Raw genomic sequence first — 17,812 nt, forward strand, 5'->3', positions numbered from 1 at the left:
AGCCACCCTGAATCATACAATGCTCCGTTCAGTGAGTGGGAATTCCAAAGTGCCCTAGTCGCTTGCCCTGATATGGCTCCCGGGCCAGATCGGATCCACTGTCAGATGCTCAAACAACTCTTGGTGGACTGCCAGTGATGCCTCCTAGACCTTTTCAACTGTATCTGGGTGGTGAAAGGCCTCATGAGGGACTGAGTCCTTCGGGCCCTGTGCCAAATTGAGCTGAAGAGGTGAGTTCCCGTCGCAATGGCAGGAAAAAGCATCGTAATCCGCTTGTTGAAACCTGGCAAGAACCCACTGGAGGTGGACAGCTACTGCCCCATTAGCCTCACCAACGTTCTTTGCAAGTTGCTCGAACGCATGGTGAGCCAGAGGTTGAGTTCGCTATTTGAGTCTCGGGGCCTTCTGGCTCTGTCTCACGGTGGGTTCTGTAAGGGCCGCTCTGCTGCCGATAATCTGGTGTGCCTGGAGTCTGCCATCCATACGGCCTTTGCCCACCATCAGCATCTGGTCGCCGTCTTTTTTGACATGCGGAAGTCATACAATATGACATGGCGACATTACATCCTCTCTATGTTTCATGGTTGGGGTCTTCTGGGACCGCACCCAATTTTCATACAAAATTTTCTGTTGCTTTGTTCCTACTGCATGCAAGTTGCGGCCTCCCATAGTTTCTCCTCGGTTCAGGAGAATGGGGTACTGCAAGGATCTGTCTTAAGTGTCTGCCTCTTTTTAATTGCAATTAATGGGCTTGCTGCAGTGGTGGGAACGTCTGTCTCAGCTTCTTTGTATGCTGATGACTTCTGCCTATATTATAGCTCCACTGGAATTGCAGCTACTGAACGGCAGCTGCAGGGCACTATCCACAAGGCACAGTCTTGGGCTGTAGTGCATGGCTTCCAGTTTTCGGCTGCCAAGACCTGCGTTATGCACTTCTGCTGGCGACACACTGTTCACCTTGAGCCACAGCTTTATCTTGACGGCAAACTTCTTGCTGTGGTGGAGACGCATTGGTTTTTGGGATTGGTTTTTGATACCCGGTTGACTTGGCTCCCTCATATTCGGCAACTTAAACAGGCGTGCTGGCGGCATCTTACCGCTCTTCGTTGCTTGAGTCACACCAGCTGGGGTGCCGATCGGTCTACCCTTCTACTGCTGTACCAGACGTTAATTCAGTCCCGTCTACATTATGGGAGCCTTGCTTACGGTTCGGAATCCCCTCCTGCATTGCAGTTGCTGGACCCCATCCTTCACAGTGGGATCCGACTCGCCACTGGAGCTTTCCGGACAAGCTGTGTCAACAGCATACTTGTGGAGGCAGGTATCCCTCCATTGCGGTTCCGGCACCAATGATTACTGGTCGTTTATGCTACACACGTTTGTAGCTTGCCCAGGCATCCGAATTATCGTCTCCTGTTCCCTCAGTCGGCCGTCCATCTCCTGGAACGGCAGCCCCGGTCAGGGTGTACGATCGCAGTTTGCGTCAGAGCTCTTCTCTCTGGGCTTGAGGTTTTCCCTCTTCCACCTGTTTTCCAGGCCCCTTGCTGTGTGCCCCGCCCATGCCTTCGGCTCAATTTGGCACAGGGCCCGAAGGACTCAGTCCCTCATGAGGCCTTTCACCACCGCTTTCTTTCAATCCTTACCGCGTTTGAAGGCTCTGACGTGGTCTGTACCGACTGTTCAATGGTCGCTGGTTGATTGTTCAATGGTCGCTGGTTGAGTCGGTTATGCTCTTACTCTAGGGGATCATTACGAACAACACTCATTGCCGGCTGGCTGCAGTGTCTTCACTAAAGAGCTGGTCGCCATCTCTCGTGCCCTAGAGCATATTTGATCTTGCTCAGGTGAGTCCTTCATTATCTGTAGTGACTCCCTGTGATTGGTTTATGAGCTATCGACCAGTGTTTTCCTCACTCTCGTCTGGTGGTGGGCTATCCAGGAGTCCATCCATACCCTTGCCCATTGCGACCGCTCCGTCATTTTTCTGTGGACCCCAGGTTATGTTGGCATCCCGGGTAATTAACGTGTTGACACGCTGGCAAAACAAGCTGTCGGTGCATTGGCCTTGGGGATTGGCCTTTTGGAGTGTGATCTCCAGTCAGTTTTTCGGCAGAAGGTACATGGTACCTGGGGTGAAGAATGGCGCACCCTGCCTTCAGCCAACTAACTTCGAGTCGTCAAGGAGACTACAGGTGTGTGGTGCTCCTCCTTGCGAGCCTCCCGCAAGGACTCAGTTGTTCTCTACCGGCTATGCATTGGCCACACCTGCCTGATGCACGGTCATCTCTTGCGCCGTGAGGACCCACCTCTCTGTTGCTGTGGATTAGTGTTGGCAGTGGTCCACATCTTGTTGGCCTGTCTGTTTTTAACCACACTGAGGCAGATGATTGCACTGCCTGATACGCTCCCTGCACTTTTGTCGGATGATGCTGCCATGGCAGATTTAGTTTCGAGCTTTATTCATGCAGGGGGCTTTTATAGCTCAATCTAAGGGTTCATGTCCTTTTTAATGTTGAGTCTGGCCTTTGGCCTCTGGATTTAGATTGTGGTTTTTAGTGTGTTTCTTGGTGGTTGGCTTTTCCTTTTTTGTTTTCATGGTCGGCCAAACACGGTCACACTCTGTGTGATTTTAATTCCTTTTTTATGGTCTTTGTCTGTGTCTTTCTGGTTCTGTGCTGTCCCTTGAACCTAATTCACATTTTTATGATAAGTTCACCACATTAATGGAGGGTGAGATCTACCATATAAGGCAGTAAAATTTGTGTATACGCTTTGTAGCATTTATTTGACATGAGAAATGACAGAAAATTGACAATAAATGAGCCACTGAATTGTAATACACATCATTTTTTTTTTCCTCTTGTACTGTGAATCTTTCTTCCCTCGAATGATATTCCAGCAATACTCTGCTAACATAGAAGGTACCCACTTCCCTTCATAATGCCTTTCTATGGTAGAAATTTCTTTATGGAATCTTTTTGCCATATTCATCCGATACGTCACTACAACTTTCTGTGAAGTAGTCCTGGTGACAATGCATCATATGTACCTTCAAAGACATATTGCACCCCAGATTTTGATATGCTTTGATCATGTCATTCACCATTGCTTTGTAGTTAGTAGCTCTTCGTCCAAGGAAGTTTCCCGACACTATCTTGAAACAATCCCATGCCGTCTTTTCTTTGTCAATTAAACATGCTTAAAAATTTGCATCTTTCTGCAGCTCCTTGATTTATCGGTCCACAAATACACCTTCCCTTATTTTTGCAGCTGAAAGGGGTGGGGGGGGGGGGGGGGGAAATCTGGTAGCTAGACATGCAAACCAACTGCCTGTTGGATCCATGGACTTTACGAATTGTTTCATTAGGTCAAGTTTCATGTGAAGCAGTGGAAGTAGTATACCTTCAGGAGCTACCAGGCTTTCACATTGTACATTCTTTTTGCCCACTTTCCATCTCCGCCTAGCCCATTTCTTTTTCATGTAGTGAGAATTTCTGTCTCGACTAACCCACTCGCAAAGAAAACAGGCATACTTTATGTAGCCTTGTTGCACTCCCAATACCTAGCTATTACTTTGAAATCTGCACATTTTCCATTTGTATTCATTGTATTGTAATGAATTTAGCATCCTTTGTACACATTTGCAATTCTCTTTGGTAAAGCTGGTGTAAGCTTCTGGAACAGAGGGTATTTTATTTCGGTTATGGGCCAAAAAAACCCTTGAGACTTGTTTTCGACGCATCTATGAAAGGTCTCCATTCCCGTGAAAAATAAGTGAAGTTCAGCACTTTCATTAGGACAGAAATGTCATTGCAAAATGTCAATGCTCCATCAGTTGGAAAATAGGAAGTAAAGCCATGTTCTCTATGCCTGAACACACTGATTTTAGTACTTTGGTGGAGTAGATTATACTCTTGGAATCTTGGACCAAGCAGCTGCACCTTTTGTTTACTTAGTCCTAGATCACATACTAAATCATTTAAATCTGCTTGTGCTAACAAATGTGGCGATGACTCACTTGTGCAGTGATATAAAGGCTCATCATCCTTGATTTATTCAGTACTGCTTACTTCACTGTCACTCCAAATTTGTCCTGGACCACTCGAAGGTTCTGGAAGGTTGTCAGAATGTTGCACTGGCATTCTTGCTGAAGGCAGATGTGGGTAAACAATGTGCCTCTTTGATTTTTTTGTTTGTAAGACCCTGAATTTTTGTTAGGCAGAAATAACAATCAGTAATGTAGCCCTTGGGCTCTCTCCACACCATGGCCACAGCGAACAACTCCACCTTCTCTTTACCTTTCCACCACTGAATTAGTTTGCAGTAACATGTTGCACAACAGAAATGTGGTGCCCATTCTTAATCTTGGTCTCCTACCTCTACTCCAAAGTACTGTTTGTATGCTTTCTTTATGACTGTTGAAATTTTCTTCATCTTTCTGACAAAGGTGAAGTTCCCACAGATATAGCAGAAGTTGTCTTATATCGACGTCCACTATGAAGTGGCATTTCTGAAAATTTAAAAATACCTCTTCAGTAGTACACCTGTACTACATTAATACTAGAGAAACACTGATGTGTACAAACAAGCAGTCAATTTACCTTCGAAACCAGGCTAAATCAGTTTTGCACAGGAAGTTATTAGTTAAACTGTGCCCAGAAATATGACAGAGATGGTTACTTGTCAGCCAAAATAATACCCACTTGTTAAGATTGACACAATCCATCACTGGTGTAAACTTATTGCACCTGTCTCTGGGAGGGGTGAAGTTTTTACTGCCGAGGCAGCAACTAGCTGTTGCCCTTCGAGTTAATGAGCTATTCCAGGTGAAATTTTCATGTTCCATCACTACTGGATGCAGCAACATACTCATATTTCTCTATAACATCCCTGTGTTTGGCATGAATTGTGAATATACATATATATGTATACATATTACATAAAAAGTATCCCTGACAATGATATTTTCACCCTGCAGCAGAGTGTGCGCTGATATGAAACTTCCTGGCAGTTTAAAAATGTGTGCCGGACCGAGGCTCGAACTCGGGACCTGTGAACCTTTGCCTTTCGCGGGCAAGTGCTCTATCATCCGAGCTACGCAAGCATGACTCACGCCCTGTCCTCACAGCTTCACTTCTGCCAGTATCTTGTCTCCTGCCAAGTTTGAGTCTCGGTCCGGCACACAGTTTTAATCTGCCAAGAAGTTTCAATGATACTTTCTTTACATATTTGAATTTCCCATGGTAAACTGGTTTAAAAGCACACACTTTAATATCAGAAACAGAACCCTTGTCGAACAGTGTTATTTGAGTACAGATGCCAAGAACTGTGTTGCCACATTCCTTATGTGTGTTGTAAACCCCTCCCCCGCACCCTGTGTCACTATCCAGTCTCACACAGTGTACCTTTTGTCTTATACATTCAAATGCATTTCCAACTTTTACCATTCCTTCTATTGTCCAGTTAACTTAAGATGTAAGGTAAACATGAACCCAGGCCATCACACAATTCGCCCTTCACCGACTATTGCACTTTGTTTCATAACTTTTATTTTACCTTTCTCCTCATTCATAATTCAAACAATGGAAAATCCAGCGTGGAATGTAACAATCACCATCGCCCCTGTATTGTTTTATTTGTAATTCAGTGTGACTTAATACTTAAATTCTGTAGCCTGGTGCATGAACTTGATAACTCACAGAATTTTACTTCTGAAATATTTAACAAAATGCTAACTGGTAATATTTTACAGTTTATGATTAAATTATATTTTATTTATATTTGCACTTTCAATGTTAATAATATAGAGCAATTTTTGGTAGCATACCTTAATGTTTGGTCCACAAAATAAATATAAATACACCAACTACAGTTTAATTATTTCACTTCATGAACCTGATAAACCACAATACTTTTTTTTTTTACCCATAATCTTCACCGTCCCATGAGTTTTATGACTCACTTTCAGTTTCAGAGTGTTGTTGTTGCTGCTGCTGCTCATGTATTTGTTGATCTGTCACTTGTCTACCCTTTAGTTTGCATTGTAAAGACACTTTGCTTCTCAGTCCAGCGTAAAATTTTTGGTGTTCTTCAGGTATGAATTGGTACAGATTGCTCAGGTTCTCCTGTCTATCCTCATTAATCGGTAGGTAGTATTGGTGGAGAATTGATAGACATGTGTTGGATATCTTGCCTTACTTTGCAGTGTTTACTTCTTTGTATTGTTCCATTTCTTGTTTGTGCGAATATGCAGTGCAGTGTTTTCCTCATAAACATTTGGTAATCATGATGCTTGCAGCTTTTTGTATTCTGACATTGTTGTTAACAGTGTCTTTATTTCTAAATATTAGATAGTTCTTCATATTTTCAGTTGACACAAAGTCTTTCTGTACCATCCGTTTCACATGAAAAGGCTGTTTCATCTTGCATGTGTTTCTATTAATTTGTACCATCCTTCTGGTATATAGCAGGGATTTTTCTTTTCTTCTTTTTCATAACAAGCAAGCATGGTAGCGCACACTGGACTCGCATTTGCGAGGATGAAAGTTCAAAGCCACATCCGGCCATCTTGTTTTAGGTCCTCCATGATTCCCCTAAATTGCTTGATGCAAATGCCAGGATGACTCCTTCAAAAGAGCACAGCCAAACTTCCCTAATCTGAGCTTGTCCTCCATCTCACTTCATTGTCAGTGATCCATTAAATACTAATCTTCTGCTCCTTGTCTATAACACCAAACTCGTGGTCACAAGATAAGAATGCATGTCCAGGTATAGGAAATTTATTTCCACTGTTTCAAATAATTTCCATACATGAACATCATAGTGCCAAAAGTATACCAAATTCATATTTTTGTTTTGTCTTCCATGTGAGTCTGACCAAGGGATCAAGTGTTTGGCTTCTGTTGACTCTTCCAGTTGTTTGAAGTAAGCATATAAACGTGATAGTACTTCCTATGATTCCCATCCAACAATATCCTCTGACAATATATGAATATTGGATTCTCCTTTAGAGTTGTGGACTCCAGGATTTTGTGTTCACAATTGCCTGGACTAAAACATGACAGTGGTATGTATTTGTGGAGTTGGTTGGCTTTGCTGTATACAAAATCTATTGTGAAAAATGTTTCACTTCCAGCAGCATTCTCAAAGTCATTTTTCAGCTGTCCAAAGGTGCAGGTCTTTGTCTCTTAGCATTCACCTTTTCTCTCATTCTGATTCTGTACTTCTTAGAAACATTTGTAGCAAGTCATTCTGTTTACATGTCTCCAAACTACGTTCTCCAAAATGTAAATTAAATTCTGTTCTGAAACCGTGTGTGAGAAGGTGAATGTTGTTGGTTCTTGTGCATTACCAGTACAACTCTCCATATATATGCCATGTGGCTTCTTGCAGAGAGTTCAGGAGACAGTATTATGTCACCTTGTGTAATGATTCCTGTATTTTGGTATTCCGTTAATGAAAACTCTCTTTGCATATTTATAACTATCTCAGTATTAAATTTCATATGTAAATTAAGGTTTCAGCACCTGTAAACAATAATTGAATATGTTGAAATTGTTAGCATATTATTCATATGTTTATCCAGTTAATAATATATTAGGTAATAATATATCTATCCAATTAAATAATTTTATCAATAATTGATTGTTTTCATTGTTATAATAATATATTTCAACATGTTAAATCAAAATTACATTAGCTGGATTATTAGACCCCAAAATTCAAGCTCTCTTGTAGCAGAAAATCTCTTGTTCTTTTATTTATACTAAAGTTTATTAGGTTTTTGCACTCGAGACTGCTTGGTTACAAATACACACTACTACTAGTGGCCTCTGTGGGATGAGAATGGAAACAGATATAAGCTCCATTATTTAGCAAATTATAACAGATGGCATTAGCAGTCACCTCAGTTGTACTAACTCATAATTCAGTTAAAATGTAGGATTTTGACCAGTTTTAATCATTACTGCTGTTGAATGAATATACATTCCTAAAATGAGTTCTAATTTGAGTATTTTCTAAGATTGAATGATTGCATTACAATAAACCATTATTGGAAGCATTTAAACTCATGTAATCCTGTATTACTCTTGTAGGGCTGTTCCCACAGTTGGACCATCAGAAACGGGTTATTGCTAAAAGCATGAAAAGACAAACTTGGCCCAAGCGCACCTCAGTGCCACACAAATCAAGAGCTTCTCGTACTCCATCTGAAGGAAACAGGCGCCTGAGTGCAGATCGAACTCCACGAAAGGAATAATGTATGTTTGAATCATTTGCTTGTGACTACTCAAGATAACCAACAAAAAGTCGCTAGTCAGTGTTATTTTATAAAATGCGTATCATCTCTGTTTAAAGTGAGTCATATATTATTGTGGGGTATTGTACATATGTTTCTGTAAAGTAAAGTGTGGCAATCATAGTGAGTCATGTATTCTGGTTGAGTAGTGTACATATATTTCTTTAAAGCAAGATGTGTAAGTCACAGTGCACATAATAATATCCAGAAAACTAGACTGATGCATTCAAAATGTGATATGTTAACATGCAACACTGCCTGACATTATTCTCTTCTGTCTTAAGGGAGCAAAATCTAGAATGTTAATAAAACAAATAATGCCTGTTTAAAAGAGCTGTGACCTTTGTACTTGATGTCATTGTAAAGAAGTCAATGAAATGTTATTTGTTGTTTTCCAGTATGTGTAATTTTTATCACACTTCTCCCGTTCCATATAAAAATACTGCAAATTATGCTTTTGTCATAATGAAACCTAAAAATTATGTACCTAGATTATAAAAATGTAGGAAAAGATACATTGCTACTTACCATAAAGATAACACAGTAAGTTGCCGACAGGTACAATTAAAAGACACTTACATATAAGCTTTTAGCCAGAACCTTTCCCGTAATAAGAGAAACATTCACCATTCATTCACACAAACAACCACACTTCACGCACACGTGACAGCCAACTCCGATGGAGATGGTGGTTGTATGTGCATGAGGTGTGCTTGCTTGTGTGAATGAATGGTGTCTCTCTCTTTGTCTGAAGAAGGCTATGGCTGAAAGCTTATGTGTAAGTGTGTTTTAATTGTGTCTGTCTGCAATTTAACATGTTATCTTTACAGTAAGTAGCAATCTATCTTTTCCTACATTGTTGATATTCCTACCAGGAGTTCCCATTGTTTGATTCTACCTAGATTATGGTTTGGTGCCTTAGTGATCAAGTTTGATCTCGCACTGCATTAATTTTGTTCTCATTCATCAAATATTTCACAAATGTGTGTAACTGCATCTTAAACAAGGACTTAAAATATAATTTTATTGGTGTGTTTTACATATGGCATTCAGAGGGCAGAATATATGTGGTACATTGTTGCACAGTTTTCAAAAACCCTTATGTGATACACACAACATGTATAGAAATGAGAATTACATGTCTCTGTGAAACAGTTCAATTTTTGTGATTTTGTGGGCTATTTTGCATTTTGAAATAATGTGGTGATATATGTCAGCATATAGTTAAAACACTAAAGAGGGGATAAAAAATGCATGTAACACATATGTGATGAGAAAATGCAGAAGCAGCAAGTAAAACACAACATACAGAGCTTAGAAAGTATTTTCTGAGTTCAATAATTTGTTGATTATAAATAAGAGAAAAGATTGAAGATAACTATTCATGTACCAGACTGAAAAAGGTGCTAGCTTCCAAATAACGCCTTTATTCAGAGCTAATTAACAAACAAACAAACTACACACACACAGTTACACTGAATTGATCAACACACTTTGCGAGACTAAGGTGTATAACACCTCATCTAAAGCATTACTGCCTACAGTCAGCTGTGCACATAATTCCTTAGGCGCAATCCACCTATCTTCATGGATAAGTTAATCAAGACACTGTTCACTATAAGAAATGGCTGCTGAGCAGAGTCAAGCGCATTCTTTTCACAACAAGTGATATGTAGTACCCACTGCCTCACATTACTCACATCTATTGCAAAGTGATATGAAATGCAACAAACAAGTAAGAGATCACTTGTGTGACCCATTATTGAATATTTCTAAAGTGTTGGGAATCCACACCAAATCGTACGTAAAGAAGATATCGAGTCAGTTCAGAGGCCTGCTGCTAGATTTGTTTCCTTTACATTCAGTCAATGCGCAAGCTTACAGAAATACTCTCTGAACTTAAATGCAAATCCCTGTTTCTTTTTGCGAAACTCTACTGAGAGAGTTTGGAGAACAAGCATTTACAACAGACTAAAGACCGATTATAATGCCACCAACGTACATCTCGCATAATGACTGCAAAAGACAAGATAAGATGAATCGGAGCTCATACAGAAGCATTTAAACAGTGCTTTCTCCCTCACTCGTAAGTGGAACAGGTAAGGGAATGACTAGCAGAGATGGTGGTGTGTAGTGTATGTATGCAGATGTACCGTATTGACTTCACACATTTGTAGCATGGATTGATTGATTTAAATTGAGGCAATTTGAACAGCAGTGAAGAATTCAGTAGCACATCTCTGTTTTATTTGCACCTCATTGTCAGATACCATTTTTGAGTGCTACCCTGCTGCTGCTATTCTGGTTCAGGGCAATGAACCCAACAGGATTATTACTGGGAAGACAGAAATTAGTACTATGTCAACATAATCTCACCCAAACACTCAGAGTCAGCACAAAACTGGAAGCATCAGTTTCGAATTGAACCTCATACCATGCGAGATCTGTTTGTGAACTAGTTTTGCAGGATAGTGCCTAGCTCGAAGGCTTTAATAACACCTTCAGCACACTGCAGATGCACTATCCATGGGTGACCATGCAGTATCGAAGAGACTTTTTAACATGGAAAGCAAGTAGCTATCAGAGTGAAGGTATTGCCGACAAGTAGTGGACTTGACACAGACAGAGTTTCTATAAAGCCAGCAAAGATGTGAAGTTAAATGCTCAAGAAGGACAGTGTACTGAGCAGAGGAGGACCAGGTGAAGCAGGTTGGGGATAATGTATTGACGATGTGGAGGAGTAAAGTACAATATCTTGATCCTGGGTCCAGATCATGAAAATATCATCAATCAACCTGATTTATGATCTTGAGTAACAATGTAGTTGTGTGTGTGTGTGTGGGGGGGGGGGGGGGGGGGGGTGCGCGCATGCAATGTAGCAGCATTGCAGTTGGAGCTGATGGAGACATGGGTCGTGTGTGTGTGTGTGTGTGTGTGTGTGTGTGTGTGTGTGTGTGTGTGTTGTTTTCTGAAGAAGGCCTTGACTGAAAGCTGAATGTATAACAGTCTTTTTGTTGTGTCTATCTGCAACTCAGTGTGTCATCTTTATGATGTGTAGCAATCTATCCTTTTCCTAATATTATTGATATTCCACACTGGATTTACATTATTTGAATATTTGTTGGTTACTCCACCTATCATTAATTATCAGTAATACCCTTGTTTGTAAGTTAAGCCTTTTAAATCAGTTGCATTACTAAATCCAATTTATGCAAGGCATTTAGTTGTCATACCAGTACATTTCCACCATCGTTGTGCTTGATAGGTGCCTATTCCACCAACAAAATGCAGCAACTTTGTTTTCATTTTTATGTTCCAATACAGCAATGCCATTTTCAGTGGCTAGCATGTGTAGAGGCACGAGTCCGATTTTCAGCCATAGTAAAATGTGAAATTACTTATGAACATTCAATATAAAAGTTTCAAGAAATAAACAATGAAATGTGTTATGCACTTGTAGCAGTAAATTAAAACTAGATCTATGAATGTAGTAATAAGCTGGAATAAATTTTCCAGGACAGAATAATAAAGTACAAAAAAAATATTGTAGAACAAAAGCAAACTGGTGCTTTTTTTATTATAAATAAAAAATTGTTTTTGCTGCTACTGCTATCTGGGACCTAGCTTCCATCACAGTGACCTGTCTGAATCAACAATGGTTCTATTGCCTTGTCAAGAGAATAATATATTTGTACATTTCTGTACTTGATTCCTCCATGCAGTCTGGAGAATTCTTTGTAGAGTGGAGCAATACAGCTGCAGAGAATCATTTATCTTGAAAAGACTTGTTCTATCTTGTTTTTGATAAAGCCTCAACTGGCACAGAATTCACAGTATACTACAGACAACATTTAAGTTTAATTTCATTGCAAATGGAATCTTTGTGACCTGAAGTTTACTGTTTGTGTTTTTGTAAATCCATAAATTCTTCTGATGTGTGACATTATATAGGCTCAACACACATCCAGATTAGCCTGGATAGTCCTGGTTTTTTGTGCTGTCCAGAGTAATGTTCATGTTTGCAAAAGTGTCCAGAAAGTGAGAAGTTTATGACTGGCAAGTTATTTTTAATTTTAAACCAATATGTTCCACACGTTTTTAAAGGTTCTCGTATGGCAGTGCATCTGTCAGCTGACATTGGAGCAAGAGCTGACGTTGAATGGGAGTTGTGACTACCAATTCTGCCACAACTTTTCGAATAGTGTTAGTCACCTGGCAACAGAAAGAGGGCAATGTGTTTATGTTGTATTCATGTGTGAAGTAACTCATCTGCATGTCTTTGATCATTTTATATCTATTCATTTTTTGTTTCATCATTTAGCAATGGACAAAAGAAAGTGTGCATTTAATGTTAATGTGCAACAGGAAAACAAATTTTTGAAATTGTGTTGTGACATTAACAATGAAAGTGTATTGGCGAATTTTCTGTTTGAAATAAAGAAGTGGTGACATGAAAGACATGTGAAAGGAATTAAAACTAGGAGTGCTATTAATGGTATACTGCTTCACTAAACATAAAAGATTTTTTAAGCTAAAGATTGCAGTTATGATCTGGAGTGTGCTTCAAAAGAGGCTACATTTCAATAACAGACTGCTAGACATGGACTCCGTTTCCAAATGTCGTGCTACATATCTAAATTAATTAAAAAGTTATGTTACCTAAACTTTTTATCTACTAGAACCAAAACTGAGGCTATTATTGTTAATTGTTTGATGGAGGGTGTGGGGCAGTATGTTACCCTCCCATCATTATCCTGGCCTCACCCTAAGGAAATGTTCTGTCCCAATACCCTCCACCCAACAATTTCTACTCCCTCTGCCTTATCGCCTTCTTCCCATCCTCACCTCACACCCTCTTTTGTTTGCCACACTCTGCAAATGCACCCTCCCATCTTTTCTGTCCCTCTCATTTTTCACTCCATTTTCCACACTTCCCTGCACCACAACCTCCTGATGCAGCACGCCTGTTGTCAGTCTAGTGCCTGTACACTCTGCCAGACAGCGCTCCTCTCTCCCGCCACATGTTCATTGCTATCCCTTCCCTTTCCCTACCCCCTCCAGATTGCTGCTTAAATTTCACGTGATTGTTGCATTCTGGTCTGAGCTGCCAGAGTTGCCAGCCACATGTGTGTGAGGTGCGCTTGCTTATGTGAATGAATGGTGTGTGTTTCTCTTTCTTTTTCTGTCAAAGGCTGTGGCCAAAAGCTTATGTGTAAGTGTCTTTTAATTGTGTAATAACTTCAAGTTGAACAAATATATTTCAAGGAAGACACAATACATGAAAGTCACAGATCAAGTAAACAGAGTAAGACGTGTGTACACTTTTAACAGTTAAATCATAACTGAGTTCAAGTCTAGCGGCCGCTGGCTGGCTGGCCGCTTAGGTGGTGCTGCTGCTGCTGCATGGCTGACAGACAGTGCCGCATGTAGTAACTGCGCGGCGGCACTTTGAAAGATCGGCGAGTCACAACAGTAATAGTTCATAAAATTTTTAAAAGTAGACAGCTCATCACTTGTAAGGAAACTGATATTAAAATCACCCTTGATGGTTTTCTTTTTACCACTTTTGCTGACACTGGTGTGAAACTTCTATAAAAGGAACACAAGCAACCCAAAGGAGATATACAAACTGATAGTACATAAACATTGATATCTTTGATTTCAATACCTGACAGTTTTATGTCTTTTTCAATAGTGTGTGAGTTGAATATGTCTACTAGTGAAGCTGCAACACTGATTTTTACAAATGTGCAACTTCCTCCACCTCCGAAGACTTTCCTTGAAAAGTGATGCACCAGTCTGAATTGTGATAACACAACTTCATTTAGTAAGACCTCATCAAATGTTGAGTAATACACAGTATTTTGGCATCTGACAGTTCGTTGTTGATATTCATTAAAAGTTCTAATCCATTTAGCTTATACTTAAGTCCTTGTACATTAAAAACAGATTTTTGAGGCAGACTATTATTTCTAAATATACTATGTCTACATCTATACTCTTCAAACCACTGTGAGGTACATGGCAGAGGGTACATCCCACTGTACCAGTTATTAGGGTTTCTTCCCGTTCCATTCACATATGGAGTGCGGGAAGAATGAGTGTTTGAATGCCTCTGAGCATGCAGTAATTATTCTAATCTTATCATTATGTGAGCAATATTTAGGGAGTTGTTGTATATTCCTAGAATCACCCTTTAAACCAGTTCTTGAAACTTTGTTAATAGAATTCATTAATAGTTTACATCTATCTTCAAGAGTCTTCCAGTTCTGTAACTCCGTGACACTCTCCCATGGATCAAACAAACCTGTGACCATTCGTGCTGCCCTTCACTGTATACATTCAATATCATCTGTCAAGCCTATTTGGTATGGGTCCCACACACTTGAGCAAAATTCTAGAACTGGTCACACGAGTGATTTGCAAGCAATCTCCTTTGTAGACTGACTGCACTTCCCCAGTATTCTACAAATAAACTGAACTCTACCATCTGCTTTATCCAGGAATAGATCATTATATTTCATATCATTGTGATCATTATATTTCATATCCTTACAAGGTATTACACCCAAGTACTTGTATGAGCTGGCTGATTCCAACAAAGACTCATTGATATTATAGTCATAGGATACTATGTTTTTCTCATTTTGTGAAGTGCACAATTTTACATTTCTGAAGATTGAAAGCAAGCTGACAATCTTTGCACCACTTTGAAATCTTATTGAGATCTCACTGAATATTTATGCATCTTCTTTCAGATAGTACTTCATTATAGATACCTGCAAAGTGTCTGGTTACTAGTAATATTGTCTGCAAGGTCATAAATGTACAAAATGAACAGCAAGGGTCCCAGCACAATTCCCTGGTGCACACCTGCAGTTACTCCTACATCTGGTGATTACTCTCCATCCAAAATAATATGTTGTGTCCTTCCTACCAACAAGTACTCGCCCCAGCCACAAATTTAACATGATACCCCATATGACTGTACTTTTCATAATAAGCATAGAGGTGGTACCGAGTCAAATGTTTTTCACAAATCAAGAAATATTGCATTTATCTGTCCACCTTGATCCAAAGCTTTCAGTATGTTATATGAGAAAAATGTGAGTGGGTTTTGTATGATCAATGTTTTTGGAATCCATGCTGGTTAGCATGGAGTAGGTCATTATGTTCCAGCTCTGAATAAGTTTCTACAACAAACTGATGCCAAAGATATTGGGCAGTAGCTTTGTGGATCACTTGTACCACCCTTCTTGTAGACGTGTGTGACCTGTGCTTTTTTTCCAAGAACTGGGCATGGTGTTTTGTACGATGGGTTATAGTTAGAAGAGGGGCTAACTCAACCACAAGTTCAGTATAGAATCTGACAGCAATTCCATTCGGCCCTGGATATTTGTTCAACTTTAATGATTTCAGCTGTTTCTTAACACAACTGACACTACACTTACTTCATTCATCCTGTCAGTGGTATGATGATTAAATTGGAGCAATTCTTCTGGATTTTCATTTGTAAAGGAGCATTTCTGCTTTTGTTTTGCTATCCTCAATTTCTGTTCCGTCTTATTTGCTAGGGACTGGACACTAACAGCCTTTACATATAACAAAATTTCTTTGGGTTTTGTGAAATATTATTTGATAATATTCTGCTACAGTAGTCACTGACAGCCTTACACATTGCTCTTGACAGCCAAATACGTTTCTATCAACATCTGTCTATCTATAGCCTGAAGCTTTGATTTACACCTCTTAGCTGCAAAATACTAATGCGAATTCTTTACAGACGAATGGAAAAACCGGTAGAAGCGGACCTTGGGGAAGATCAGTTTGGATTCCGTAGAAATGTTGGAACACGTGAGGCAATACTAACCTTACGACTTATCTTAGAAGAAAGATTAAGAAAAGGCAAACCTACGTTTCTAGCATTTGTAGACTTAGAGAAAGCTTTTGACAACGTTAACTGGAATACTCTCTTTCAAATTCTGAAGGTGTCAGGGGTAAAATACAGGGAGCGAAAGGCTATTTACAATTTGTACAGTAACCAGATGGCAGTTATAAGAGTCGAGGGGCATGAAAGGGAAGCAGTGGTTGGGAAAGGAGTGAGACAGGGTTGTAGCCTCTCCCCGATGTTATTCAATCTGTATATTGAGCAAGCAGTAAAGGAAACAAAAGAAAAATTCGGAGTAGGTATTAAAATTCATGGAGAAGAAGTAAAAACTTTGAGGTTCGCCGATGACATTGTAATTCTGTCAGAGACAGCGAAGGACTTGGAAGAGCAGTTGAACGGAATGGACAGTGTCTTGAAAGGAGGATATAAGATGAACATCAACAAAAGCAAAACGAGGATAATGGAATGTAGTCAAATTAAATCGGGTGATGCTGAGGGGATTAGATTAGGAAATGAGACACTTAAAGTAGTAAAGGAGTTTTGCTATTTAGGGAGTAAAATAACTGATGATGGTCGAAGTAGAGAGGATATAAAATGTAGACTGGCAATGGCAAGGAAATCGTTTCTGAAGAAGAGAAATTTGTTAACATCGAGTATAGATTTAAGTGTCAGGAAGTCGTTTCTGAAAGTATTTGTATGGAGTGTAGCCATGTATGGAAGTGAAACATGGACGATAACCAGTTTGGACAAGAAGAGAATAGAAGCTTTCGAAATGTGGTGCTACAGAAGAATGCTGAAGATAAGGTGGGTAGATCACGTAACTAATGAGGAGGTATTGAATAGGATTGGGGAGAAGAGAAGTTTGTGGCACAACTTGACTAGAAGAAGGGATCGGTTGGTAGGACATGTTTTGAGGCATCAAGGGATCACAAATTTAGCATTGGAGGGCAGCGTGGAGGGTAAAAATCGTAGAAGGAGACCAAGAGATCAATACACTAAGCAGATTCAGAAGGATGTAGGTTGCAGTAGGTACTGGGAGATGAAGAAGCTTGCACAGGATAGAGTAGCATGGAGAGCTGCATCAAACCAGTCTCAGGACTGAAGACCACAACAACAACAACAACAACAAACAACGCAATAATTTTTGTTTCTTCAGGAGTTTTTTTACAGTGATTATATACCATGGAGGTTCCCTCCTATTATGAACTGTTCTGTTGAGTACATATCTATCCAGTGGATGGTCAGCTACACTTTTAAACTTGAGCCATAGTTCCTCTACATGATCCTCCCTTGTGCTGAAAGTTTGAACTCCCTCACTGAGAAATGACACTACTGATTTTTATCTAGTTTACTGAACATCCTTTGTACTTTGGTAATCCCTGTTGCCACAATTGAATCATGATCACTAATACCAGTTTCAACATGGACATCCTCAAAGACATCAGGTCTCTTTGTTGCTATTAGATCTAATATATTTTTATCATGAGTGGGGTTCCTAACTAACTGTTCTAGGTAGTTTCCAGAGAAGAAAATTAGGAATTTTTCACAAGATGTCTTTATCATGCCCACCACTAACAACTGATTGGTTGATCATTAAAGTATCCACTGGCAATTACAGTATGATT

At 39.8% G+C, this 17,812-nt stretch overlaps 1 protein-coding gene across 3 annotated transcripts in view; it reads left to right on the forward strand.

Moving 5' to 3' along the window:
* The window catches only part of LOC126251577 (ribonuclease 3), a 271,056-nt gene that overhangs the window by 213,153 nt on the left and 40,091 nt on the right, over nt 1-17,812 (forward strand). For 2 of the 3 annotated variants that reach the window (XM_049952103.1, XM_049952104.1), the window contains exon 22: nt 8,097-8,261. In XM_049952103.1, coding sequence (XP_049808060.1) covers nt 8,097-8,260 — 164 coding nt within the window. In that variant the 3' untranslated portion in view covers nt 8,261. Of the gene's footprint in view, nt 1-8,096; nt 8,736-17,812 lie in introns of those variants that run through there. The other variant, XM_049952105.1, reaches the window with a different exon arrangement.

This window comes from Schistocerca nitens, chromosome 4 (assembly GCF_023898315.1).
Source record: "Schistocerca nitens isolate TAMUIC-IGC-003100 chromosome 4, iqSchNite1.1, whole genome shotgun sequence".
NCBI lineage: Eukaryota > Metazoa > Arthropoda > Insecta > Orthoptera > Acrididae > Schistocerca > Schistocerca nitens.